At 39.7% G+C, this 26515-nt stretch overlaps 2 protein-coding genes across 2 annotated transcripts in view; both read left to right on the top strand.

Annotated features, from left to right (window-relative positions):
- Positions 1-13665, top strand: part of LOC120430378 (fibrinogen alpha chain) — a 251720-nt gene extending 238055 nt beyond the window's left edge. Inside the window, exons 5-8 of the mRNA XM_052709142.1 lie at positions 7343-7474; positions 7557-7744; positions 7814-8000; positions 13286-13665. Of these exons, the coding sequence (XP_052565102.1) occupies positions 7343-7474; positions 7557-7744; positions 7814-8000; positions 13286-13528 (750 nt within the window). The 3' untranslated portion in view covers positions 13529-13665. The remainder of the gene's footprint in view (positions 1-7342; positions 7475-7556; positions 7745-7813; positions 8001-13285) is intronic.
- A 5707-nt stretch (positions 13666-19372) lies between these two features.
- Positions 19373-26058, top strand: LOC120430376 (VWFA and cache domain-containing protein CG16868). Its single transcript, XM_039595475.2, has 3 exons — positions 19373-23209; positions 23271-23565; positions 23630-26058. The coding sequence occupies exons 1-3, from the start codon at positions 19844-19846 to the stop codon at positions 24460-24462; spliced, it is 4494 nt and encodes a 1497-aa protein (XP_039451409.1). The 5' UTR covers positions 19373-19843; the 3' UTR covers positions 24463-26058.
- The last annotated feature ends 457 nt before the right edge of the window (positions 26059-26515 follow it).

Genomic DNA, 26515 nt, shown 5'->3' on the forward strand with positions numbered 1-26515 from the left:
ACTGCATCGATTTTCGACGCTCTATCGATTCACCTTGACAGAACTCGTCTATCTCAAACCCTCGAATTTTGAGAAAATAAATTCCGTGGAGGTCGAGTAATGTTCGTATGTGGTAAAATTTTGCAAAATTTTGTGTCGCGCCGTTCTCAGCTCCCATAAATCCGATTTCGATTCTTCTAAATGCAGATGAAAGCTAGTGTGCTGAACCTGGGCGAGTTGCCGCGCAAATTTCAAAATATCCATCTGTTTTCGGATGCGGCTAGACTTTTCAACAAAATACACAGTTTTCAAATGAAAATATGGTCCATTTTTTTCATTTTCATATCTTTTATTTATCTCAAAAATTGCTTTTTTCGAGCTCTACAACCTCCCAAATTTTCATCCAGATTCATAATATGGTTCTGGAGTTAGAGCCGTTAAAAAAAAGGTAAAAGCCCACCTGACATTCGCCAACATTTTTCATTTCTGATTTTATCCAAAATTTCTTCCTACATTCATAGTACAGACCATGAGTGAGCATCTGAAACAAATTCGACATCGATCGGCAATTCCGATCAATTTTTAGAACGATTTACTTTTTGCCTTTCTTACTAAAGAAAGGTATAGGTTTTACATTAAGGCTGGACGTCATTTCCAGCTTCGTAAATATGTCGATTCAGCATGAATTTTAATCCGAAAAATCGCTAAAAAATCAGACTGCATCGATTTTCGACGCTTCGTCGCCAAGTCGCCAAGTCGCCAAGTCGCCAAGTCGCCAAGTCACCAAGTCGCCAAGTTGTCAAGTTGAGCTTCGAATACTGGCGCGAGAATGCTGGCGCATATGTTTCGGCTCGACTTATACTCGTTCGTAGTAGCTTGTCTACCGATGCTTCCTTCAACATGTAAGATATCGTAGCTTTTCGGTTTCTTTTGCTCTGTCCGTTTTTGCATAACTGTCCAATGTTTATGCAAAAACTTTTTTGACATAGGACATTCATCCGGGTACAAACAATTTGTTTCCCGTGTGCTCCTTAAATCGCCTTTAAGTAGGCTTCATTTGTCGTGTCGTTTTATTTAACAGAGTTCATTGGATTCCAATAGGAGCTTTCGAAGCTTCTAAGCTTTATATCGTTTTCAAAGTTTTCAATGCTCGCGACGCCAATGGCTATCTACCTAAGGTAATGCGATTGAGTGTGTAGTGGTGCGGTTGTAAAAATATATATCTCTGACTCTCTCACTTTCGTAGACGCTGAATGGCAAGCTTTTTTTTTTTTTATTCTTAACTTATTTTTATTAGGTCCGTTTAGGTGCTGTGGCCAGGTTAGGACCGAGGGACGGTTTAAAATTATTTAGAATACATAAAAAAACATTTTCCTCCGTATTTGCCGAGCATGTAACTGACGAGTCTTTATTGGACCACGCGGGTCTTGCAGGTCTGGAACCTGGCGCTGTACTCGTTGAAAATGTGCCACAGCTCAGTCGAACTGTAGAGCACCTCCTCTCCTTCCGCCGTGGGGGTGGCACCGGCGCCGGCGCCGGTATTTTGTTGACTGCTTCCTGCGGGTCGAGGGCGATCCTTTGGTTTTACGTCCGGAACTGCGCCCGGCAGCGGAGGGAACTCCGCCGGCGTGAACGCCGGAACTGCTGGACTCTGCTTTTCCGCCTTCCGTACCGGCGGTTTCGGATTCGATGACTGCTGCCGCATCCGGATGAAATCCGCACGCTTGGGGCAGCTTCGGTCCATGGCTTCGTGCGTTCCGTTGCAGTTGGCACACCTCTTCGGCTCGGCTTCTTGCACTTGGCAGTCGTCCGTTGTGTGGGGACCCCCACAGCTGTTGCACCTGGCCTTGAGGTGACAGTTCCTGGTTCCATGGCCCAGATGCAAGCAGTTCCTGCACTGGGTCACGTTCGGCCGATTTTTCCGGAAGGCCTCCCACCGGATGATAGTGCTTGCCACAACCTTCATTGCAGAGAGCTTCTTCAGATTGGTGTATCCCTTGGGGAAGACCACGATGTACGGGGTTTCGTCCACGGTGGACTTTTCCTTCCGCTGGATGATATGCACCTCCAGCGCGTCCAGCTTGAGATCCCTCTTCAGAAGGTACTTGACCTCGTCCGGTTTCAGTTCATCAGGAAAACCACGAAGAACCACCCGATGATTTCGTTCGCTCCGTCGTTCGTGGGTGTAGAATTCAACTTTGTGCTTCTTGAAGAGCATTTGCAACTTGTCGAAATCTTCGACAGAGAAGCTGGTTACCTTGGTGCCAAACCGGGTAATCTTGAAAATTGGCTCGAAATCGTATTGACACAGCGACGTTATCTTCACAAGCCTGTAAAAGGCCGTGGAGCTCTTTACTACCAAAGGTGGTTGCTTTTGTTTACCTGCTGACTGGCCGGGTGGCGGAACCGCCGGGGCGTCTCCTCCTCCTCCTGCTGGGCTGGGATTGTTGTTGTTTTTGTTTTCCGCTAGCGGGCTGAACTTGTTGTTGTTGAGCACATTCTGCTCCACAATTCCTTCTTCGACGACAGCTCCGGTGATCTCAGGGGACTTCTTCCGCTTCCGATTTCCGGGGATGAGTTGGAAATCATCTGTCTCGGAGGTCTCTTCCACCTCCATCCGTCAAACAACTCGAGGCACGCAACGGTGCCTTTAGCGCGCACGACACAACAAACACGTCTACTCTCTCAGAACTGCCGAAGACGAATAATGGCAAGCTTCCCACTGTGCGGTTAACTCGGTTTTGCTTTGCGCCTGCTTTGTTCGGTTTTTGGGCTCGTACCAAAACTAGAAAACCAAAACCGCGGTGTGTGTCGTCACTTGCGCATTGGAAGCTAGCTATGCTAGCGTTTGTCATAATCGCTTGTTTGATTAAGAATTTGTACGATTAAAAATATTCTATTGGTACCTTGCTTTCATCATAAGATTTTTTGTATCAAGTCGATGTTGTGAATTGAAAGAAGTTATATTCTTTAGTAAGAAAGGCTCTATCTTACCCGTGGTGGGATTAAATCGGGTTTTTTAATAGATATTTTAATCAACACACCGGAATCGTATTTTATTGAAGAAGTCATGTCTCAGTTCCCTCTTGCCAAAAGAAGGTTAAATATTTGCATTTGGAATAATCGAAATCGTCGAAAATTCCTCGATGAGCTAAAAGTCATCTAAGAACAAAAAGCTAGATGCTGGAGCGTTCTTTCAAATCAATTTGGTCTTACATTTTGGAACTTAGTCCCTTATTCTCCAGAACCTTTTGAAAATAGGATTATTGGTTTTGTTTTCAATGCAAATTAACCCTTCAACATCCATATTTTTTTCTGCAAAATTTGTAGCCGTTAAAATGAAGACGCATATTGTATAAACAGAAGCAGACCTGTAACGCGTTGTTTCAATTTCAATGAATACATAACAGACAACTACAAATTCCAAAAAAAAACATGTGTGTTTCTTTCCTCTGGGAGGCTTTCCTCTCAAGGCTTGAAAAGAGATCTGTCACTGAATGGAACTGCTCGATACTCGAAAGGAATTTCTGTCAGCGAGTTTGAAAACAAAATATGCCGCTCACAAATAGCGCTTACCCTAGATCGCATAAATGTCCTATATGCATTTTCATTCATTCTTTTGACATATTGATACAGTTTCATGTGCTTTTCCAGAAAATCCAGAAGTTTTTCTAGAAATCTGGAGGAAATCCAGTTTTTTTTCGCGATAGCTTAACACGTAGCCTTATGTGTGGGACAAACTTGCCTTGTTTTTTTTTCTCAGTTTGCTGTTTTTGCATAAGGAACATTGATCGTCATTGTTTGGCGACGGTCGGTGAACGTAAATACAAAGACGAAACGAACGAAAAATAAGCACCACTCAAACAGCCGCCCGAACGAGACAACGTGCTCTTTCTCTTTCTCTCGTTTTTCGTCTCTCACTGCCTTGTGTTTGCTGCGTGGTGACAGAAGTCATTTGAATGCGATCATAGGCGAGATGATCGGAACCTCGCTAGAATGTCAAACGACCGTCCTCTGAGCGAATGTATTTCTAGAGGGAGGTCAATGACTGTGTGAGTGACTTTGCGTAGCACTCATTCATTTGTGGTGAAGACGATTGGAGTGTTCTGTCACCTATCACAAACAAAGTCGAAATTTCGTAAGCATTGCCAGAAATGTTCCCGTTTTTATTATATCTACTCTAGGACAATGTTCTATTAAATTTAGGCCGTTACAAATATTTTTTGAAGATAATGTCACCCCCACGCCATGGCTGAAGAAATTTTTTATTGCATATGGCAATCAATGGGACCTAGGCAATATTTTACCTAAAGATTTTTTAATTATTCCAATTTTGAAATTTTCCATATATTTCAAAGGAGACGCGCGATACTTCTTGAATATTCGCTAAAGCTATTTAAAAAAGCATTTTCCTGCTATGAAATTCATTTTTAGCATGGTTGAACCAGTTAAAACATATTTTTCATAATTGGTAAATTTTAATGTACAGTACTGCAAAAAGATTATTTTTTTCGAAAAATATGTTGAAAACTAATGATTGAAAAATACCTGTAAAGGTGTCTGATGCATTTTACAACACTTTTTTTTATTAAATTGGCTTGCAATTTCGTTTTTATTCTTTAAAACTTAACAAAAAATGAACCTTGTGTTTAAACTCTGAACTATTAACACCCCAATTAACACTCAAATTTGAATTTCAACAGCAATAAATACAAAAGAAATTGAAAATAAGAATTCAAAAAACTTTTTGAATTTTCAATCCTTGCCTTTGTTTATTTATAAAAATACATAAAATGTCAATAAAATCACCACTAGGTAGATACAAAATTTATTTTAAGTTTTTGTCCATCAGTAAAGGTCGAGGTCAAGGGAGGAGGATAATTCAAAAAAATAGTCCAATATCACAAATAGTTTTATTTATCATCTATCACTGTTATGCTTCTGTCATAAATCTGCAAAATATCAACTAATTAATAAAAAAAATGTTCTTTTTTCGCTCTCTGGAAACAACATTTAAAAACATCTTTATTTGATTAGAAATGCCTAACTAGATGTTACGCCGTGTGTACTAGATAGTATACAATCGATTTTACCATTTTATTCCATGAAAATTACAATATTGTTTGCCTAATTATTTTGAAGAAATTTTGAAGGAGGTATGGCTTTATCATTTTTTTCTAAAAAATCACATAAAAGCAATTCAAAACTCAAAATAAGATTTATTTATTTTAAGGGGATATGGAACAACCATTTCCAAAAACATCTCCTACTCAATTAAATTTCATGTCTGACCTCGACAGATTGCTTGCATACATGGATAACTTTTGTTGTTGAGGTTGTATTTCATATAGGTGCTTTCTAAAACTCTAATTGACTTGTAAATTTTCATTCATCTTCCTTTTTCACAATAATCTCAAAAAAAAAACATTTTCCAAGTTGGTTTTCTTTCTGCAACAAATCCAGCTAAAGGAAAAAAATGCATTAAAAAAAATTAAAAATCTTCAGAGCTCCAGAAACAATAAAATATATATTTTTTTTATAAAACAAGTTCAACGTAAGAATCTGTCCTGCATGCTTCTTATTTTTCAAATGAATCGCAAAAAAATGCCAATTCGTTATCCTTTACCGACCTGAACTTAAAAAAAATATATCAGCAAATCGATCAATTTCCCAAATTTATTCACCACCCTGTCAAAAATTACGAAACTCAGATCGCCACCCCGACTGACCTACGTTGTCGTGCGTAATCTAGTATGACGTGAATTTTGTGTTATAATTATAAGCTAATTTCACGACCCAAACCAATTAGTCATCCCAGCAGGGTGTGAGGTTTCTCCTCTACACCCTACAAGATATTCCGACCCCACACAGGGCTCTCTCGCTCCCCGTCCACGGTAGTCTCGCGGGGTCATTTGTCATCGGTGTGGTGCGGGATCAAATCTTCACCCATCCATCAACGAAGAGGCCGGCGCCACGACTAATTAGCATCTCGCGTCACCTCGTTTTAAAGCTTGGGGGACCCCAAATCGTGTGTCACTTTCTTTCTTCAACACCTTTTTTCCGACACTTTCTGACCAACCTAGTGAGATGAGGGGGGGGGGGGGTGGGTCTCTGGAACAGAAAGGTCTCACGCCGGGCTCCATAATGTGGTTGTCCCCATGCATGTGGTTTTGTAAATTTTATTGTGTTAACGTGCGCTGCGAACAATTTTACGACCCTGTCGTCGAGTTGTGGTTTGTAGATAGGTTTGCCGCGCTAATAAACATTGCCAACAATGTGTTTTTCTGTTGTGGTTTTGCTTTGTAGAGATACCTTTTCTTTAACGGACCAAGAAACGGAACGACAACGGGGTGGTCCCTTTCGGACCGGGCTGACCGGGCTGCTGCATTGTGATTTGTGGGTCGAAAAACTGTGAAAAACATGCATGCGGTAAAGCACATGGGCGTAATTTTGCGCGGGAACTATTTTGAAAGGTGTTGAACAGGTTTGCAGTTATGACCGCCGTCGATTTCATGCTGCGCTGGTCCCACTGAAGGAACCATTGTGTTATGCACGTGCATTCTAAATATTGTGGCCTTTAAATCGTAACCCTTGTGGTATTTTGTAAATTTGTAGAATATTGAGGAAATTAATGTAATTTTGATTTAATTTTTTAATGAGATACACAGAAAAATATAATGTAAATTTGGAAGCTGTAATTTGTAAATAAGTAAATCACGACTAGGATCCGATCACCTGTTTGAATGATTCAGCAGCATCGAAACAAAAAACATAGCTATTAAATAATAGCGATACTTTGCCAACCGATCATCGATCTCTTTAGCAGCAATCAATAATGGCCTAATAGAGGCCCCCATTCAAAAACTCTTGTTACAACTCATAATTCAATGAGATCCCGCCAAGGTCGTTGCCACTGCGTGGAAATTCCTCAATTCCAGTTGATTGACGACCGGTCCAACTGTTGCGATAGCCAAATTCCACCTTCGCGTTTCGCGAAAATCGTGACTTTGAACGACGACTACGCCAACACCGTGAGGACTTCCTACCGTTAGAGATTGAATCAGGTGCCGCCAAGACCACGCAAAATCATCACCCACCGACGACGACGACGTCCAACACTCAACACGCAAAACGACGCTAGCTCATTAAACACTGTCGAGTTTCTCCTCTAATGACCCCCGATAATCAAACGATGCCTAATTTATTGATGTTTGTTTTCTTTTTTTCTTTTCTTTTTCCCTCCCACCTTCCTCGTCCTAACACGACCTCCTTTCCTTCCTCAAACCCCCCGGGAACATCTCTGCACCTGCTCCTCTATTTGTGTGTTTCCATCTTGCGCTTGCTTTCTCTTCTCTACTTGCAGGGATTCTCCTGTACCGACCTGATGAACGCCGGCATGCGCCAGTCCGGCGTGTACTACCTGCAGATCCGCGGCACGACCTACTGGTTCCTCAAAGTCTTCTGCGAGCAGGAGATCGCCGACGGCGGATGGACTGTAATTAACCGCTTACCTATTAGTCATTTCACCTAGTTCCAGATCAAACCTTGAAACGCGATATCCCTCTTCTGTTCTGTAGGTCATTCAACGGCGTGACGACTTTGGCGAACCCCGGGAGAACTTCAACCGCGACTGGGCCGACTACAAGAACGGCTTCGGCGATCCGGGCAAGGAATTCTGGCTCGGCAACGAGAACATCTACATGCTGACGAACAACGAGGACTACTCGCTCCGGGTCGAGCTGGAAGATTTCGAAGGAAACAAACGGTAAACAGCGAAGAGGCAACTCCTGAAGATCTTCCACTAAACTAGAAGCACTTGTATTATTTTCACCAGGTACGCACAATACTCCCACTTTAAGATCCACTCCGAGCAGGACTACTACAAGCTGGAGATTGACGGGTACGAGGGTACCGCTGGAGACTCGCTGAATGATCCCTGGTACGGCTCGAACAACAGCCCCTTCTCGACGTACAACCGCGACAACGACCGGAGTTCGCTCAACTGTGCCAGTATGCTCAAGGTAGGTTTGGGTTTCGGGTTTATATTCTCTTACTAAAATTTTGAAAATCGACCACCGTAAATTATGGGAAAATATCTAAATTCGAATTTCAATTCAATTAGTGTTTAACCAATTAACCACGAAAACAACACGATTCGGAAAAAGCTGTCCGATCGGTCCCAAAATTGGACATGAGGTTCATTTACTGAAATAATTAGACTCGTATTTTTTGGTTTGGCCATTAGAATGACCTACGACATTTTTCGATAACGGGAAAATAAAGAAATCGGGAAAACACTTATTTTTCCTAAAACTGCAATAACCTGTTAGCAATGGCTTATACTTCTTGGGTACCGTCATCAGCTGAAATGCTGAAATTTGTATGACTCAATCTCACCCCCCAGATCCAATGTCACCCCTGATGACGGTACCAAAAGTTGCGTCTTTAAGTTAGGAAAATTTTCATAAAAGGATAATTCTCTACCAACTCACACGAAATCGGGAAAAGTTGCCCTGACCCCTCTTCGGTTTGCGTGAAACTTTGTCCTAAGGGGTAACTTTTGTCTCTGATCACGAATCCGAGGTCTGTTTTTTGATATCTCGTGACGGAGGGGCGGTACGACCCCTTCCATTTTTGAACATGAGAAAAAAGAGGTGTTTTTCAATAATTTGCTAATTTGCAGCCTGAAACGGTGATGAGATAGAAATTTGGTGTCAAAGGGACTTTTATGTAAAATTAGACGCCCGATTTGATGGCGTACTCAGAATTCCGAAAAAACGTATTTTTCATCGAAAAAAACACTAAAAAAGTTTTAAAAAATCTTCCCACGTCTCACCCAAACAACCCACCATTTTCTAATGTCGATATCTCAGCAACTATAGGTCCGATTAACAATGTTAAAACATGAAACGTTCGGGCCAAAAATTCAATATTACGTCCATTTGAAATGTTAGTCTTGATTTTAAATTTTTGAAAATATTTTTTTCGAAAAGATTGGAAAATTTCACGAATGTTTCATGTTTTAACATTGTAAATCGGACCTATAGTTGCTGAGATATCGACATTAAAAAATGGTGGGCTGTTTGGGTGAGACTTAGAAAACATCAATTTTCCTGTTTTTTAGCCTTTGCATAGCAATATCTCAGCAACTATGGGTCGCATCAACAAAGTTCAATAAAGCAAAATATAGAGAATTTTCTCAGCTTTTCAAAAATATTTTTTTCAAAGGTGGGCAAACATGGGCACTAATTTTAAAAAATGAAAAACTGCGACTATTTTCAAAAAAGTTACCTAAAAATGGCTATAACTTGAAAACGGTGCACTAAATCAAAAATTTACTAAAGTACTTTTTGATTGCAAATTCGATTTTACATCGAAAAATGAAGTTGAAAAATTTTTGCGACCGATATTTCGATTTTTTTTTTAAAAATCAGTATTGATTCAAAAAATCATAACTCGGTCAAAGATTTTTTGCCTATTCTGGAAATTTCTGAAAAGTTGGCATTTTATGTCCTCTAAAACATATCAAAAAATAAAAAAAATTAAAAATAGTGTTTTTTTGCAAATCAAGTTTTAGTGACAAAAAGTTAAATTAAAAATCACCAATTTTTTTTTACCGTGTATAATTTTTTTTCAGTGTAGTTCACATCCATACCTACAACTTTGCCCAAGACACCAACTCGATCAAAAAATTCCTTCAAAAGATACAGATTTTTGAATATTCAGATATCATTTTTGTATGAACAGCTGCCAAATTTGTATGGAAAATTATATGGACAAACTAATGATGCAAAATGGCTTCTTTGGGCATACCGAAGGCACCAAAAAAGTTTCAGCCGGATTAAAAAATACAAAAATTAAAATTAAAGAAAAAAGACCGATTCCGTAGAGAACTGCTCATATGTTTTAAAAATACAGCTATTTGAATTTTTGAAACAATTATCATTGAATTTATAAGTTATGTTCAATCACTATCTTGAGAAAGGACTTTCTGGTCGATTTGGTGTCTTCAGCAAAGTTACAATTAGAACGGTTGAGAAAGAAAATAATATTGTTTATATAATGTTTATTTCATAGGACTATTGAGCAGTTCTCTAGGATTTCGGTCATTCGATTTTTTTTGTATTTTTTAATCCGACTGAAACTTTTTTGGTGCCTTCGGTATGCCCAAAGAAGCCATTTTGCATCATTAGTTTGTCCATATAATTTTCCATACAAATTCGGCAGCTGTCCATACAAAAATGATGTATGAAAATTCAAAAATCTGTATCTTTTGAAGGAATTTTTTGATCGATTTGGTGTCTTCGGCAAAGTTGTAGGTATGGATACGGACTACACTGGAAAAAAATAATACACGGTAAAAAAAATTTGGTGATTTTTTTATTTAACTTTTTATCACTAAAACTTGATTTACAAAAAAACACTATTTTTAATTTTTTTTATTTTTTGATATGTTTTAGAAGGCATAAAATGCCAACTTTTCAGAAACTTCCAGGTTGTGCAAAAAATCACTGACCGAGTTATGAATTTTTTAATCAATACTGATTTTTTCAAAAAATCGAAATTTTGGTCGTAAAAATTTTTCAACTTCATTTTTCGATGTAAAATCAAATTTGCAATCAAAAAGTACTTTACTGAAATTTTGATAAAGTGCACCGTTTTCAAGTTATAGCCATATTTAAGTGACTTTTTTGAAAATAGTCGCAGTTTTTCATTTTTTTAAATTAGTGCACATGTTTGCCCAGTTTTGAAAAAAATATTTTTGAAAAGCTGAGAAAATTCTCTATATTTTGCTTATTTGGACTTTGTTGATACGACCTTTAGTTGCTGAGATATTGCAATGCAAAGGTTTAAAAACAGGAAAATTGATGTTTTCTAAGTTTCACCCAAACAACCCACCATTTTCTATCGTCAATATCTCAGCAACTAATGGTCCGATTTTCAATGTTAATATATGAAACATTTGTGAAATTTTCCGATCTCTTCGAAAAAAATATTTTTGGAATTTTCAAATCAAGACTAACATTTCACAAAGGCCAAACATTCAATATTTTTGTATGGACAGCTGCCGAATTTGTATGGAAAATTATATGGACAAACTAATGATGCAAAATGGCTTCTTTGGGCATACCGAAGGCACCAAAAAAGTTTCAGCCGGATTAAAAAATACAAAAATTAAAATTGAAGAAAAAAGACCGATTTCGTAGAGAATTGCTCTATTATAAACATTTTTTCTCTCTATAGTTTAAGATGGTGCAAAATCTGGTACACGAGCCATGATTTTCATGAATTAATATTTTTAAGAAAATATATCGAAAATCTGTACATTCAACATTTCAATCGATTTGCAATCATTAAGTGCAAAACACTTTCGTGCTAAAATTTTCATTAAATTAAAAAAAAATAAAGTGGAATTATTAAAGAATGAAAAAATCTCAGCAAAAAATATTTTTGAAAGCCTGAAAATATTTGACAAATTGTCGAAAGACTTGCAACAATATTTAAGAAGCAAGACTTTTAATTTTTTAAATTTCTGCTTATATTCCAACCAACCATTATTTTTTTATAATATAATAAAAACCTTACAAAATATTTTAAATGTCGACCTTTTTTTGGAAGAACTGCTCATATTTGAAAGAATGCATAAACTCACAAAAACATTTCAACAGTCAAGAATAGGTTATTCCTAAAAATAAAAATAAGCTGCCAACATATTTAGTGGTCGAACTTTTTGTTTGCAAAGAACTGCTCATGTTTCAAGGAATAGAAAAACTCACAAAAATTATGCGACAGACAAGTATATGTTGTTTTTAAAAATAAAATAAAGATTCAAAAAATATGTCAGAGGTCGATTTTTTGTTTTGAAAGAACCGCTCATATTTTAAAGAATTGACAAATTCACAAAAACAACAAAAAAAATAATGAAAATGCCCATATTTGCAAAAAATTAAAAACTCTCAAAAATATTACGATAACCAAGAATAGGTTGCTTTTGGAACATTTTTTTTTATTCGTCTTTTTTTAAAGAACTACGCATGTTTGAAAGAATGGGATAGCTCACAATATTATTTCAAAATATTATTGCGAAATATTATTCCAAAAACTAATATTTTTCTAGGAAATGGAAAACTTCTCAAAAATGGTTTGAAAGCGACATTTTGTCCATTCGACTTTATGTCTTTCGACCTTTTGGCATTCGACCTTTTGTCCTTCGACCTTTTGTCGCACATCCGCATTCCCTATATCAAAAGAAGCCATTTTTGCAACATTAGTTTTTCCATAAAATATTGGGAGCTTGCCATACAAAATGGGAAGGTAAATGTATGAAATTATGTATTTTGAAAAGGGATTTTTTGATCGATTTAGTGTCTTCGGAAAAGTTGATTAGCTCTATCAAAAAAAAAAAAAATAGGTACACGGAAAAATATCCGATTTTTTTCTTTAACTGAACATTTATAATCGGACCAATAGTTTCGATTCCATTTAATTTTGCTTTAAAAAATATGTTTTATAATTTTTCAATGTTTGATATGGAAAAAATGTAATTGGAGGATTTAACTTTTAGCGATAAAATGCTCGGATTTTTTCCTGAACCTGTTTTTCCAAAAAGTCCTAATCATAACCTTTGCCAAAGACACTAAAGCGATCAGAAAATCCCTACACAAAATTAGTTGTATGTAGACTTGTAAAAAAGAAAAAATATAATGATGCAAAATGACTTCTTTTCACAAAAGGAATGCATGGACAAAGTTTCATCCAAATCAAAAATTACAAAGAAAAGTTGATTTCTGAAATCGTAGTGAACCACTTATAATTATCTATTTGACGCTAACAGATGGTTGCTGAGATCTCGAAGATTTAATTGTGTCAAAATCGTGTTTTCCTCCGTGACTATTGATGAGGACTATTCAGAAAATAGGTACACGGGAAAAAGTTACAATTTTTATATCAACTGCTTTTTACAATAAACAAAATTTCTTAAAATCCATTTTTATTTTATTTTGACCCATAGAAATGTAAGGGCTAGAAAAATTGCGCCGAGTTAGATTTATTTTGGTAAAAATTTAAATCCAGAGTTTTTTTAAGTCCTATAAACTACTGTTTTTCATATGTTTATTTGACCTATTAAAAAACTCTAGAAATGTTACCCAAATGTGTTGACTAAAGTTTTAATGCAAAATCAAATGCTTAAGATTGTATTAAACCTAAACAAGTCTTGCAAAAGTTGGACGCGTTAGAGATGCTAATAATTTCATTAAATTAAATAAATTCCTAACAACAACTTTTTTCTTCCCACTTTCTCCAGGGCGGCTGGTGGTGGAAGTCATGCGGCCGAGGCCTGAACGGTCTCTATCTGCACGACCCGCAGGATCTGACCGCCCGGCAGGGCATCGTCTGGTTCCGCTGGAGGGGCTGGGACTACACGCTCAAGAAGGCCACCATGATGATCAAACCGCGAGGACCCCAGGCAGCAGCCCAGCAACAACAACAGCAGCAACAACAGCAGCAGCAGCAACAGCAACAAGGGGGCGGTTCGACGACGACGTAATAGTGATATTTTTTTTTTTCGTTTTTTGTTTTTCTTTTTATTTCCGGAAAACTTTTTCGCGCAAAAGCTCCAATTTTGTACAAATTCTGTTTTCTCTGAACGCCTCTTTTTCCCACACATACACACATTAAAGCTAGAAGCGATTCCATGAATGACGTTACATGACACGTTGACGCGCCAAACGAACAGCTTCATTCTTCAGACATTTTTCCAGACCATAATCGCCAAATTTGTAAATTACCCCCTCCACAACAACTTCGAACGAAGAACCTCCGTCCGCTGCATTCACATCCCTGTCCCATGTTTTTTTTTTCTAATTTGTTGTATATGTATTTTTATTTTATGTTTAATTTATTAAATTTAGTTGAAAGGACGAGCGTGAACGAGCGAAAACAAAGCAAATTTAAACAAACACAATTATTAGTGAAATATCTTGCACTGCGTCACCGTCATACCCCCCCTTTCTTGTGTAACGACACGTGGTCAGAACCGCGTGCTCAAATAGCTACAGGGAATGTTACATTTGTTATCCCCGAAAAATACAAACTTGTTGCACAACAACAAAATACGCCGTCTTCCAGCTGAAACCGCAGCAGTAAGAAGAGTACAACGCACACAGACGCAATTAAATGGTGAAAAAAAAAACTTTACGAGTTTGGACCTTCTTGCGACGGAAAAACAAAAGAACTTGTGAAACTCACCACCAGCACCAGCGCCGATATTTTTCTTTTCTCAATCCTATAAACTCTGGCCTTTATATGCAGACGAAGAGAAGATATCTGATGACGAACTGAAAGAGATTGTTTAACGATAGTGTATTATTTTTTGTTTTTGTTAGGTAAAATTGTCATTTTTCATCATCCATTATCATCCACGTGCGCATTTGTTGCGAGTTGGTTTCCTTTTTCGCAACTTTGTAACATAAAAGAAACAAAGATGGCGGCGAACGCTGCTGGGTTTTTTACGAAAGATGGTGAGTTTCATGTACTCACCACTGTGAATTTTGTGCACTCACAACTAGATGGCGACAGCGTCGCTCCAAACTTTACCTCCGTTTATCTGTGGTTCAAAAATTACGCCACCAACCCAGAACAAATGGACCCGATCAGTTTTACGACCACGTTGACATTCCGTCTCTAATGTCAAACGTGGTGAATCTTGCCGATACGCCTCTCTGGCGCACAGAACAACCGCCACCGATGACCGGAAAGGTCATCGCGACGACTGTCCTTTTCGTGCAGAAGGTAGACCAGACCAGCTGTTACCTAATTCTGCAAGCCTTTGCCGTCACCCGTGGTCTCCCAGAAAGACCATAACTCATTTCTCTGCCGTGTTTTTGCGCTGGTAAGGCATTTTCTTGAAGCCTTTCCTTTTTTTCACTCCACTACTGGTCGTTTCAGATTTGGTTTGGCCAAGTACTTCCCTGACTTTTTGCCCGAGTTTTGCCCCCACTTGGAACCGGTCCTCTCTCGTTTAATGGTAGTTCTAGAGAACGTGGTGAGTGGCAACGTGTGGTGTAAGAAAATTTCATGCTACGCCATGTTGGGAAATCATAATAATAAAGTGCGGTGAAGAGTGCTGGGCAACAGTCTTTTTTTTTCAAACAAGGTGAATTTACAATATTCACCACTGCGAAGCATTGGCGGCTGAGGGTCGTTCCAAAATTGCCCGTCAGGAGGTATGTTTATTTTCTATCTGTTTATCTGTGCTCAAGACAGATTGAATGCTGAAAGGAAAAGTGTTCCAATCTGTATGATAATTTTATATTTTTGAAAGCATTAGCTATGGCAAGGAAATAGCGACATCTTGTGAATTTATTTATCAATTTGTACCCCCAAATGTCACAACAACCTTGCTACTGTTTCTCAATAGAATGACATTCTGCATCCTAAATCGGAAACCTCCACTCAGCAACGCATAAATTGCATTAAATTGCTTCTTGCGAAAGGTTAAAGCACTTAGCACCTCCAACTAATGACCGTAGCGAAATAATCAGCAAACAGTCACCAACCGTAGTGAATTTGGCGAATCGCTAACTGTAAACCCCAGCAGCTTTCCATCCTTCTTCTTCTTCCTTCCGCCATTGTTCGTTAGAAGGGGTTGAATTCATCACGTCGTCGCCACCAGTGCTAGCTGTCAGTTTAGAGATGATCTGCTGCTGACGCAACCACGTGACATACTCATTAATCTTCATCAAAGATCGCAAATTCGAGAGAGAGAGAAAAAAAGTAAGGATGTCCGCCATCTAGTGGGCGAAAAAAGAAACATCTCGCGCACACAAACACGCACAACCATTCATTTTTCACGCAAACAGATTCATGTGTATACACATCCATCTTTAATTGCAGTAAAGAAATGTCAAATCATCAAAAAAAAAAGCTGTAAGCATATAAAAATAGCAAATCTAAGCGAACAAAAAAACACACACATTTGGAAGGCTCACCTGTTTCAGGCGATCGTTGAATTATTGTAATTAATATTATAACGAAACAAAACACTCACCCACACGTACATAAAGCCCACACAATCACAAACATCGATACAAAAAGAGCAACAAAAAAGAATAAAAAAAACACACACTTGCACACCACATTAAATTTGTACGTAAAGAAAAACATATTGTCGAACCACGTGCGTCCGTTTCGTTGGAAAACGGTTCGCGCAAGGATTTACTTGAATATTATACATAAAATACACACACGCAAACGCCAATCATCATTCAAGTGAACAAACAGCCAACATGGATTATAAGAAACAAGAAGAGGAGAAGAAGGAGAAAAAAAACAAACGGAAACAAAAACAAGGCAGCAAAAGAAATCCAATTGTAAATATCGTTTTAATTTAATAGTTGTTAGAATGTTTTTATACTGAAGTAAAACAAATGTGAAAATAGTTGTAATTAAAAGTGAGTGCGTGTATTAATGAACATCCGAAATCCCTGATCATTAAATAATTGTACCAAATGTCTCAATATTTAATCCTAACTCCGGGTTCAACTTAAACTAAGTTAACATTCCGGTGTATTTCACATTTGAGTAATCTTTTTATCAAAATGTTAAAAAAAACTGTATATTACCGGACAAAAAATCAGTTCACGAATACGTGAACAAGCGTTCATGAAATTGGGAATAAAACTGTTCAACTTAATGGTACGTTTCTAATCTAATTTAATCTAACCCTAACGCGGCCAAAAACATATTTGTTCTTGGTTCCCAATTTCATGATGTTTGTGCAGTGTTGGGAACAGTTTTTAATAGATTTGGTTAAAAAAGATAAATATTTGCAACGGCCGGCCCTAGGAGATAACAATACATTCTTTTAATCTTAAGTAAAAAATCCACACGACATTTCCGAATACTACCCAAACTCAATTGTCAAAAAACTTCAATATGGATAAGGCCACTGCAAAATTTATTCCAAGCTTCCCATTCTAAATTTTATCAAAAATTCAGAGAGGTCAACAAATTGTTACAAATATTGTAAATGAGTGATAGAAAAAAAACTATCATTTGATGATTGATGCACCAAAATATCAGAGCCTATAGCGAACGTCACTATAACTCGTGAGTTCTCTTTTCATATCTCGTGTTTGCTTTTTCAATCACTCCTTTCCTTTTCCTCGTTCACACTAACTCGCCGAAGATTCTTTTGTTTTCTCAGAAAACCGCAACGAAAGATCGCGAGAGGGGAATTGGGAAACGGGCCCAACAAATCACGTCCCATTGAACTGCTTTGGAAAATTTTGTTTTGTGGCCCCTTTAGTGGCTACGCTCTGTTGAGGGGGGATGATTGTGAATGCGGGAATGAGAGAGGAAAAGAATTGTCAATTATTTTTGCTGAAAATTTCGCGACGGATACAAAAGCAGTAAAAAATTAGAGATAAGATTTTGGCGATGATAACTCTAGTCGCTGAGAACTGAAAGTTGAATACACTCAAACCCCGATGGTTTGACACCAACTGTTGTCAAACGAACGGGGTCACGTTTTAGTTTGACACCCCTTTTACACGGAGTTCACACACACTACCAAACGTTTGTTTTGATAGTGTGCGTGAGCGCTGTGTAAAAAGTGACAGTTCGTCACTTTTTAGTTTGACTTTGACCAACCAACGGGGTACAAACTAAAAAAGTGTCAAACGAAAAAGTGACCAACCACCGGGGGTTGAGTGTACAACAATAATAATAATATTCAAAAATTGAAAAAAAACACAGAATTGCGTTTATTTTGGATGTTTAAGTCAAGCATCTTAAGGCCCTCACAATAGCCCTACACTGAAAAAAACCCAATTCTCGAAATCGTGAATACAATTCACAAATGCGCGAACCACAAAGGAATATATTCACGTTTGTAGTGCAAATGCACCATACTCATGAATAAATTCTTTCGTGGTTCTCACATTCGTGAACTTAATTCACGATTACAATAATTGTTTTTTTTTGTGTACCCAGCATTTTTTTTAGATATTTTTTTAAATGTTGTAAATTTTTGTGGCTTTAGCAAAACTGTAAGAATGAGATATTTTTTGTAAAAAAATAGAGAATTGAGCATGAATATGAATAATCTTAAGTGATCTTGAAATTCTGAGTCAATGGCCAGCAAAGGCAGTGATGAAATGTTAAGATAATTAAAAATAGACCAAGCAAGCTGAAGCACGGCATACGAAAAAGAAGAAAATATTAAAAATGTGAAGCAACATTTGTAAAGGACACATAAGCATTTGAGCAGCAAGGTATATTCGTAAAATTAACAAGTAGTTGATAGATATTTGGAAAATGCTTGGGAAAATGCTGAATTTATTAATAGTGGCTTAGGTGGCCATTTATATTACTGAACTTAGATTTTTTCAAATTTTCCTCCAGAAATAAGGTTTTCTAAATTTTATAAAAATTACAATGAAATTTCAAAATATAATGAGCTTGTGCGTTGATATTCAAGGATCACAAGAAGAAAATCGGCAAAAAACTGTTCAAAAAAACAAATTAAAAAATATATATTAGAAAAAAGTAAAAAATTTGAGGTGATTTCATACTGCCGAGAAATTTAGTATAAATTTTACTAGAATAAAAGATTTTACCAAAAGACTCGACTCGATTATCCGAAGGTCTTGGAAAAGTTTCGATATTCGAATTACGAAAAAAATATTTTTTTCGTTGTCTCATTTATGATTGTAGAGCTCAATTATGACCCTTAACCTACACTACAATGATACAGAATTTTTAAATCCAAGATAGTGGCCAACATGACGGAGAGGAAATATCGAAAAAAAAATAATACACAATCAACGATTCAAATTTGACTAAAATTTTGTTGCAGAACTCAAATTTGATGTTTAAAGTAAGATTCGTAATCGATAATTCGATTATCCGAAGTCCAATACAAACCTTCGGATAATCGAACGTCATATAATTGAGGCTTCGGAAAATCAATTCTGGACAGTACATGTTTTTTTTAATAATTATTTTTAAAAAATCTTGTTTAAATTGTCTTTTAATTTTGTTTTCATAATTCCACCTCGTTTATTTCCCAAAAATACGTTTAATTTTATAGTACGTAATTAAACCGAATTCAAGTTTTATGAAATAACTTTAAAATGGAACTTGGGTTAACATAACGCTTGACATTTAAAAAAATGTTTATGGTGACAAAAGGATAATTGAAACAAAAAAAATGAAAATTAAACGAAAATAGCAACCTGTTGAATGCTCAAAATCACAAACAGTACCAAACCATTACATAGCATTTCAAAACAAAATCACAGCCTCCACTGTAAGAGCCCACCCCTGCACCACGCGCGAGAGGGCTGTCAAACGAAAAAGGAAAGAGAGACGAAAAGAGCAGCAACCAAAAAGAACTGTCTCGTCGTCGTCGTAGCTGTCGCATTCGATCCCGTCAGCTGAAAGTTTTTTGCAAGTTTTACACCATTTTCGGACTTTTAACGTGCCAAAACTAGTGCCAAACTGATCCCCACTTTCCAATCGACCGCTTGCGGGTGGAGTTTCCCGGTTTCAGCAGGATGAAAGCCGATAAAAGTCGATTTTCCCAAGTGACTTCTCGTTTCGTGATGGAAAAAATAATGCAGCAACAAGAGGAAGAAGAAGACAAATTCCAACAGCAAGCGAATGGAAAGTATCATCATCAAAAGCAGCAGCAGCAGCAGAAGTAGGGAAGACGAGAAGGTTGCGGGGAATCATAAACAACAAAGAGTTCCGACAAACCTCAGTGCCGAGCCGCTCTAGAATAAGAAGAAGAGCAGGAACATCGACGGCAGCAAGAAGACCGTGCTCCTCTACAAATAAACAGAAGAAGGAAAATGAAATGATACGATTCTTGAGCAGAGAATCAACGTTAATCGAAAGTGATAATCAATTACACATGAAACAAAATAGAATTTTGGAATCACAAGCAACGAAAAAAATGGCTTCCAATCGACGCAAACAGTATTACTATTATTACCTGCTGATGACGGCAGCAGCAGCGGCGACTCTTTTTGGATGTCGGCAGGTCGCCGCTTCCTCGTCCCCTGCCACCAATCATATCTTTGTAAATAACATAGTTCCTTTGATAAGTAATCTAAGTGGTAGTGTGATAAGTTCCGATAACGACAGCAGCAGCAGCAGTAAAGTGCCTTCCTCCCAGTCATCGACCGGACCGGTGTTCCCATTCGGGGTGGTGGCGGCACCACCACTGGCACCGGTTATTCAGCAGCAGCATCCGGGTCAGCAAGATCGAGACTATAGCATTCAGGAGCTGACGAAGCTTCTTGAGATGAAGCTGAAGCGGATACGCAACCAGGAGCTCGATGTTCCTGTTGTGCAGGAATTGTATGACACTATGGAGTTCACCTCCATCATTCGCAATGACGTAGACGAGCTGGACAAAATGACCAAGAAATTGTCAGCCAAGTTTGAGCAATCATCCGCCGTTATAGATCGACTGCAGGCATTCATCTATGATGCGATAACTCGTCAAGGTGCCAAATACAACACCCTGATCAATCCGTGCCCATACAGTGAAATGTTGAACCCATGGGATGACGAACCGCAGTTTGATCTGCAGAACTTCATTCAAAACACCAAACTGATGAATTCAACCGCTTCACTGAAGCAGTTTTCCAGTGATTCGGGATTTCTGGACTTTTCCGCCTTTCCAGCTAGTCCCGACGATCGCCCGAGGATACGAATCAATGATCAGACCGTGGAGGATAACAACCAAAATCTGCAGAAACGATTTGTGGACCAAATCGCGCACTTGCACGGAAACTTTTACAACCTAAAGCAGCTCTTCTACCTGTCTCCACTGGATCAAGCTAGTGCATTCAAATGTCACTATCATCCAAAGGATGGTCGACTAAAGTCACTGTATCTGTCCTCTGTGAGGAACAAGCACTTCATGATTCTGCTAGACATTGGAAATTCGGTCAGTTATGACCAACTGGAAGTCGCAAAAGCCATCGTGAAGTTCATAATCTACCTTCTCAATGAGAACGATAGGGTAGCGATTGTAGCCGTCAGTCAAAAATTGACCACGACAGAAAACTTTCTCGATTGCACCAATGGACCGTTTGTGAACGCCACCATGGACAACAAGGACCGACTGGTGGATTTTGTCGATTCCCTGAACAAAACGGCTTCGGCGGCCGCGCACGTTTCTGCGTTTAAATACGCGTTCAAAGCAATCGGAGAAGCCTACCAAGGAGTGTCCACGGAACTTCCGGTAGTGTTCCTCTACCTTGGTAGGGCACAAATTTCCCCCATCACTGCCGCCGCAAAGGCTCTCATCAGAACGATCGCTGACGGCCAGTCGAGGCTGCCTTTTCCAGTGATCATCAACACGTGCCTGATCCTGCTGGACGAACGAGAGATCACGTACGAGAAGCAGTTCATTGCCGACGTAACAACGCAAAATTTTGCAAAGTACAATCTGAGCGGAGTATTTTTCAAGCCGCGAGCTGGCAAGATGGTGATGATCTCCAAGCACAGCTTCGATGCTCAGCGATTCGTGATAGCACTGATGGAACCATTCTTGAACGATTTGAAGCTTATCGAGAACCGGATTCGGATTCACTTGCCCTACCACGAGGCGATGACGCACGATACGCTGGTAACGCTGTCGATTCCGGTTGGGATTCACGGTCTCATGGGAATCGATTTGTACTTGAGTGATCTAGCGGAGGATGTATCGTACTACAAGCAGGATGATGAATCGTACGCGTTCGTGATTGATTTGAAGGGGAATACCATTATGCATCCTTCGTTCCCTCGACCGCTGGCAGCTAGAGAGAGCTTCTTCATCACTAACATTACACGATTGGAGAGGAAGCTCGGGATTGTCGAATACCTAAAGATTCTGTCGCTAGAAAAGGGCAACTTCACGATCCAAGACGCTAACTCCAACCAAAGCACAGTTTATCTGTGGAAGCGTGCCAGATTCTACATCATCTGCATTGTCCGAACCATCAACTTGGACCGCAGTCCAAACATTCTGCTCAACGGTGCTAGCTCTCGGTTTACTCCAGCGCAACAGATGCAGTATTACCACTCGCGATCGAGTCTGGATTACAGCTTTATCAGCAGTAACGGGGTCAGCAGTCGTAACCTGTTGTCGGAACTGATTTACCATCGCATCGATATCTATCCGGCCCATCTACAAAGACCTCAACCAAGCATATCGATGAACTCGATCAACGGTGATCAACTGGCAGCTGAATCACCGCGAGTCTGCCGGCTGATGAAACAGCTAGCCCTGGCGGACGATTCTACACTTTACCTGAGCTCATCCTCGTTTCAATCTCCATACGCTCACATCCGCAACAATCGTGACGGTTCTAACGAAGACGACAACGTGCGGACCATTCAGAACATCATGGCTTACCTGAAAGATACCACATCACTGTTTGCAAACCCTGGGCTGCTTCCAGAAGTTCGAAGCGATGTTCTTGCCCTGCTCAAAGTCATTTCGAACTACCGCCGGAAGCACGACGAAAGCAAGCTCAGCAAGTACATCATCCGACGGTACGCCGCCACCGTCAACGGAGTGCTCGAATCGTACCCGGGAGGCCTGCTCGACACCGACATCGAACCAACGAAGCGTCCCTGGTTCGTCAAAGCCATGGAGCATCCGGGAAAGATTGTCGTTACGAAACCGTACCTGGATGCCGGTGGAGCCGGATACATCGTCAGCGTTTCGTACACGATCTTCGAGGGAATCGCCGATGCGCTGCACAACACCGAAAACGACAAACCGATCGTGGTGGTTTCGTTGGATCTTACGCAAGGATTCTTCTACAAGATGCTGATGGAATCGTCCAGCACCTGCAACGCCGAGAACATCAAGTGCTTCCTGATGGACGATCGAGGCTACCTGATCGCACATCCCAAGCTGATTGAACCAGCCATCAACAACAACCGCCGCATGCTGGAACACATCACCCACAAGGAGTCCCAGGTGGCGAACGACATCCTGAACCACAAGCAGCTCGTGACGAAGAAGATGTGCTTCAACTACGTGAACCGAACCGTGCAACGGTTTTACCAGTTCAACATGTCGCTGGCGGAAGTGGTGACGAACCTGATGTACGGCGAGAAGACCAAGTACCAGATCATGCTGATACCGGGCACGAACCTGTTCATCGGTGTGGTCAACTCGACGAACGACGGGGGCGCGTTCTGTCCGTGCAGCACGGTGAGTTGGGTTTTGAGCTGTTTAAAGACAATTTGACTTAATTTGAATGAAATTTAATCAGGTCGGCAACTCGTGCCTCAACTGCAACCGGATGGAGCAAACCGAGTGCGAATGTCCGTGCGAGTGCCCGCTGGAGTACTACGACGAGGAATCGCGATCCGGAAGTGGTTGTTCGAGTAGCCCTAGCTCGGACTCGCGCAGATCGCGTCAACCGCGGCCGGAATCGATCCCGCTGTGCTCTCCGCTTCCGGAGGAGCTCATCTCGATGAACGCGCTCAACTTTGAAAGCGAGTACGACCTGAAGAGCTGTTCCAGCATCAACTGCGAGGACTACACGACCCAGGGGGAGTGCTTGGGTAAGTTGGGGATATTTTTTGGGGGGATTCTTGAAAGAGGGATTCATGTGTATGGTTGTTTCAGGCCTCGTCGGTTGTGAGTGGTGCCAGGTGGACATCGACGGTGAGAACACCTTGAATACTCCGTTTTGTACGTCGCAGTTGACGTGCTTCAACGGAGTGTTTGGGTCGGCTACACCGTACGGGGACGTGATGAGTAACAACATCATGGAGTCGGTACTGCCTCCGGCGTACAGCGCGATTGGACCGGTTGCCGGAGCCATTTTGGCGCTATGTCTGGTCGTTGGGTTCGCGATGTATTGCTACCGGCAAAACAGTGCGGAAGCCTCCGATCAGCTGTACGATGATCTGGTTGCGGATCACTGTAACGGACTGCCTCTGTCCCGGTTTGACATTGAGGATCACAGTCCTCCGGACGATTGCGACATCAGTCGAACGAACGCCAAGCAGAACCTGCTCATGAACAACCAGAACAACGCCAACTATATGATCTTCCCGAGCGTAACGTCCCCGTACCAGATGTCTTCCAACTATCGCCGACCGAACGCCGGTTCGTCCGATCACGGCTACTCGACCATGACCCACCACGAGGAATCGGAACACCTGTGCCTGTCCAACGCGGAACCAGTGGCACCGAACGCTTCCACCGGCAAGCGTCTCTCGATGTCCGACTCGGCCTCGATCAACACGTCGGTGTCGAGTCCGTACAGCAATCACCAGAACTTCCTGTCACACAACGGTAAGCTCAAGCCTACTGGGATCGGCGGTGACAGCGAGGAACAGCAAAAGCTGTACGATCCCTCGCAAACCGTGCTGCCCTCGCCGAGTTCGGTGTCCCGGACGGGACACCACATCCTCGTGCCGGTCACCGTCCACCGGAACATGGACGTTTCCTAACGAACAGTGCTAGGCTACTTATAAAGAACTCTATATAGATGTTTATATTCGATTTATACAGTACGGTAAGAACTCGCGAAGAAGACTACGTTCTAACAGTGCTAGTGGGTAAATGTTAGCATGTAACTAATCCTCTCCTCCCTCGATAGTTGTATGTAAATGTGTACCTTAACAACCCAGAGATTTCCGCTGTAACCGTTCCTGTTGACCATCACGCGCTCGTCTGTTAAATGTAGAACCCCGTTTGCGTGACCAATCCCCGTGATTACAACTGTTAGGAATATCCCACTTAAAGATTTCAAACACTCGCATTGTTACACCCAATTTAACGTAACCTTACTGTGCAGAACTTCCCCGATTTGAGCACCTTATAGATTCCGGTAAAGTTAGGAAATTTGCGATATGGAAATTCATCGTATTATTAAGCTTTAAATCCCGACTTCCAACATGTGAAGCACGATGTTCAATAACCTCAGTTTGACAGTTGGTTTCTCGCTTTAACCGCGATGGCTTGACACTGATTGCTGTCAAACTACCAGGGTCCATTTTGAGGTTGAGATCTGTTTTACACGGCGCTCACATCAGGGATGCCAGATATACAGATTTGTCTGTGTTTCACAGACATTTGAGCTCGTGTCAGACATTTTTTGAGGTGCACAGACTGTTTAAAAACTTCATTAAATTGTTATTTTGTAAAAATATCAATCAAAAATTATTTCGTTAGTCTTCAAATGCTTAAAAACACATTTTTTGATGGATTTATATGACTGTAAATTGATATATTTGAATTTTAGACAAAGGCACAGACATACACAGACTTTTTCACAGACATTTTAAAAAATCATGTGGCATCCCTGGCTCACATACACTATCAAACTATTGTTTAGTGTTTCGGTGTGAGTGAGCGCCGTATAAAAGTGACAATTCTACGCTTTTTACTTTACATAGAGCGAACTCGAATCTTGTCAAACTGATATTTACATTTCAAACCCATCAATCATCGATTTACGACCACACGGTTACTAAAGCTTGACAGCAGTCAGTTATTTCAATAAATCTGAACATTTCCGATGAATTTCCACTACGCTAATCTCTAAAATAAAAAAAATAAAAACGCAACCAGAACCAGTCACGCCCTCCCATCCACGTCCCCCTTAAATTAACCAACTTTCTAATAACTGTTGACTGATTGTTAAAACAAAATATTGACTAAAATAGGCATTTACTAAATATTTAGGCTAAACTAAATCTTTTTTCAAGCGCGGCTATTGCCTCCGAAACCATTAATGAACCAACACACAAACTCGTAATGTTGCAAACTAACAAAATAAATCACACGCCATTTTAAGAGATTTTGAGTGAACAAACCAAGCCAACTACCAACCACTGCTAACGAAACGCAATTTATAAAAAAATATATCAGAAAAATGTAAGACAACCCGCTAAATGTGCTAAACGGAACTGTGTAGATATTTTACTGTGAAAGTTTAAATGCAAAAGAAAAAATACAATTTATACCAATCCATTTAACAAAAGTCTTTTTTGCGTAAAGAAAAATAAAGCATTTCAATGCATTTGAGACCAATCCTGCAAAAATCTTCAAACCACTGGTTTTTAAAAAAGCTCAAACTTTTTAAAGACTTGGTTCGAGGATTGTCAATAAAAAGAGAAAGTAATTTAGAAAATAGCTATTTATCGAAAAAAAACAAAACAGACTGATTAATTGACACCGACTCCAAACAGAAAGCACCCCCTTAAAAAAAACCCTAGCTAATGAAACGAAAACAACGAAAATCGGTGTGGAGATTTCCCGTTTTAAACAGCTTGTCAATTTTGATAAAATCTTAACTGTAATTTTACACCCAGAGAAACAAAGGTTGTTGCTACTTAATAAAGTGAAATTATATCTTTTATGCTTTTCTGAAGAAACATATTTTGGCTTAAAAATAAGAGCAAATTCAATCAGTTCGTCCAGAAAATTAGTTTCTCCTTCCTTTAATTGTGATTAACAGTTGAGAAATGCTTCAATACATGCATCTAACACTACCAGTGT

The sequence above is a fragment of the Culex pipiens genome, chromosome 2 (assembly GCF_016801865.2).
Source record: "Culex pipiens pallens isolate TS chromosome 2, TS_CPP_V2, whole genome shotgun sequence".
Classification (NCBI taxonomy): domain Eukaryota; kingdom Metazoa; phylum Arthropoda; class Insecta; order Diptera; family Culicidae; genus Culex; species Culex pipiens.

What these genes read in the sequence shown, in the direction of transcription:
- LOC120430376 (XM_039595475.2), top strand. Translation starts at nt 19,844, where the DNA reads ATGATACGATTCTTGAGCAGAGAATCAACGTTAATCGAAAGTGATAAT. An exon ending in CGTTCTGTCCGTGCAGCACG is followed by an intron (nt 23,210 to 23,270) that starts GTGAGTTGGGTT and finishes AAATTTAATCAG; the next exon opens with GTCGGCAACTCGTGCCTCAA. An exon ending in GACCCAGGGGGAGTGCTTGG is followed by an intron (nt 23,566 to 23,629) that starts GTAAGTTGGGGA and finishes TGGTTGTTTCAG; the next exon opens with GCCTCGTCGGTTGTGAGTGG.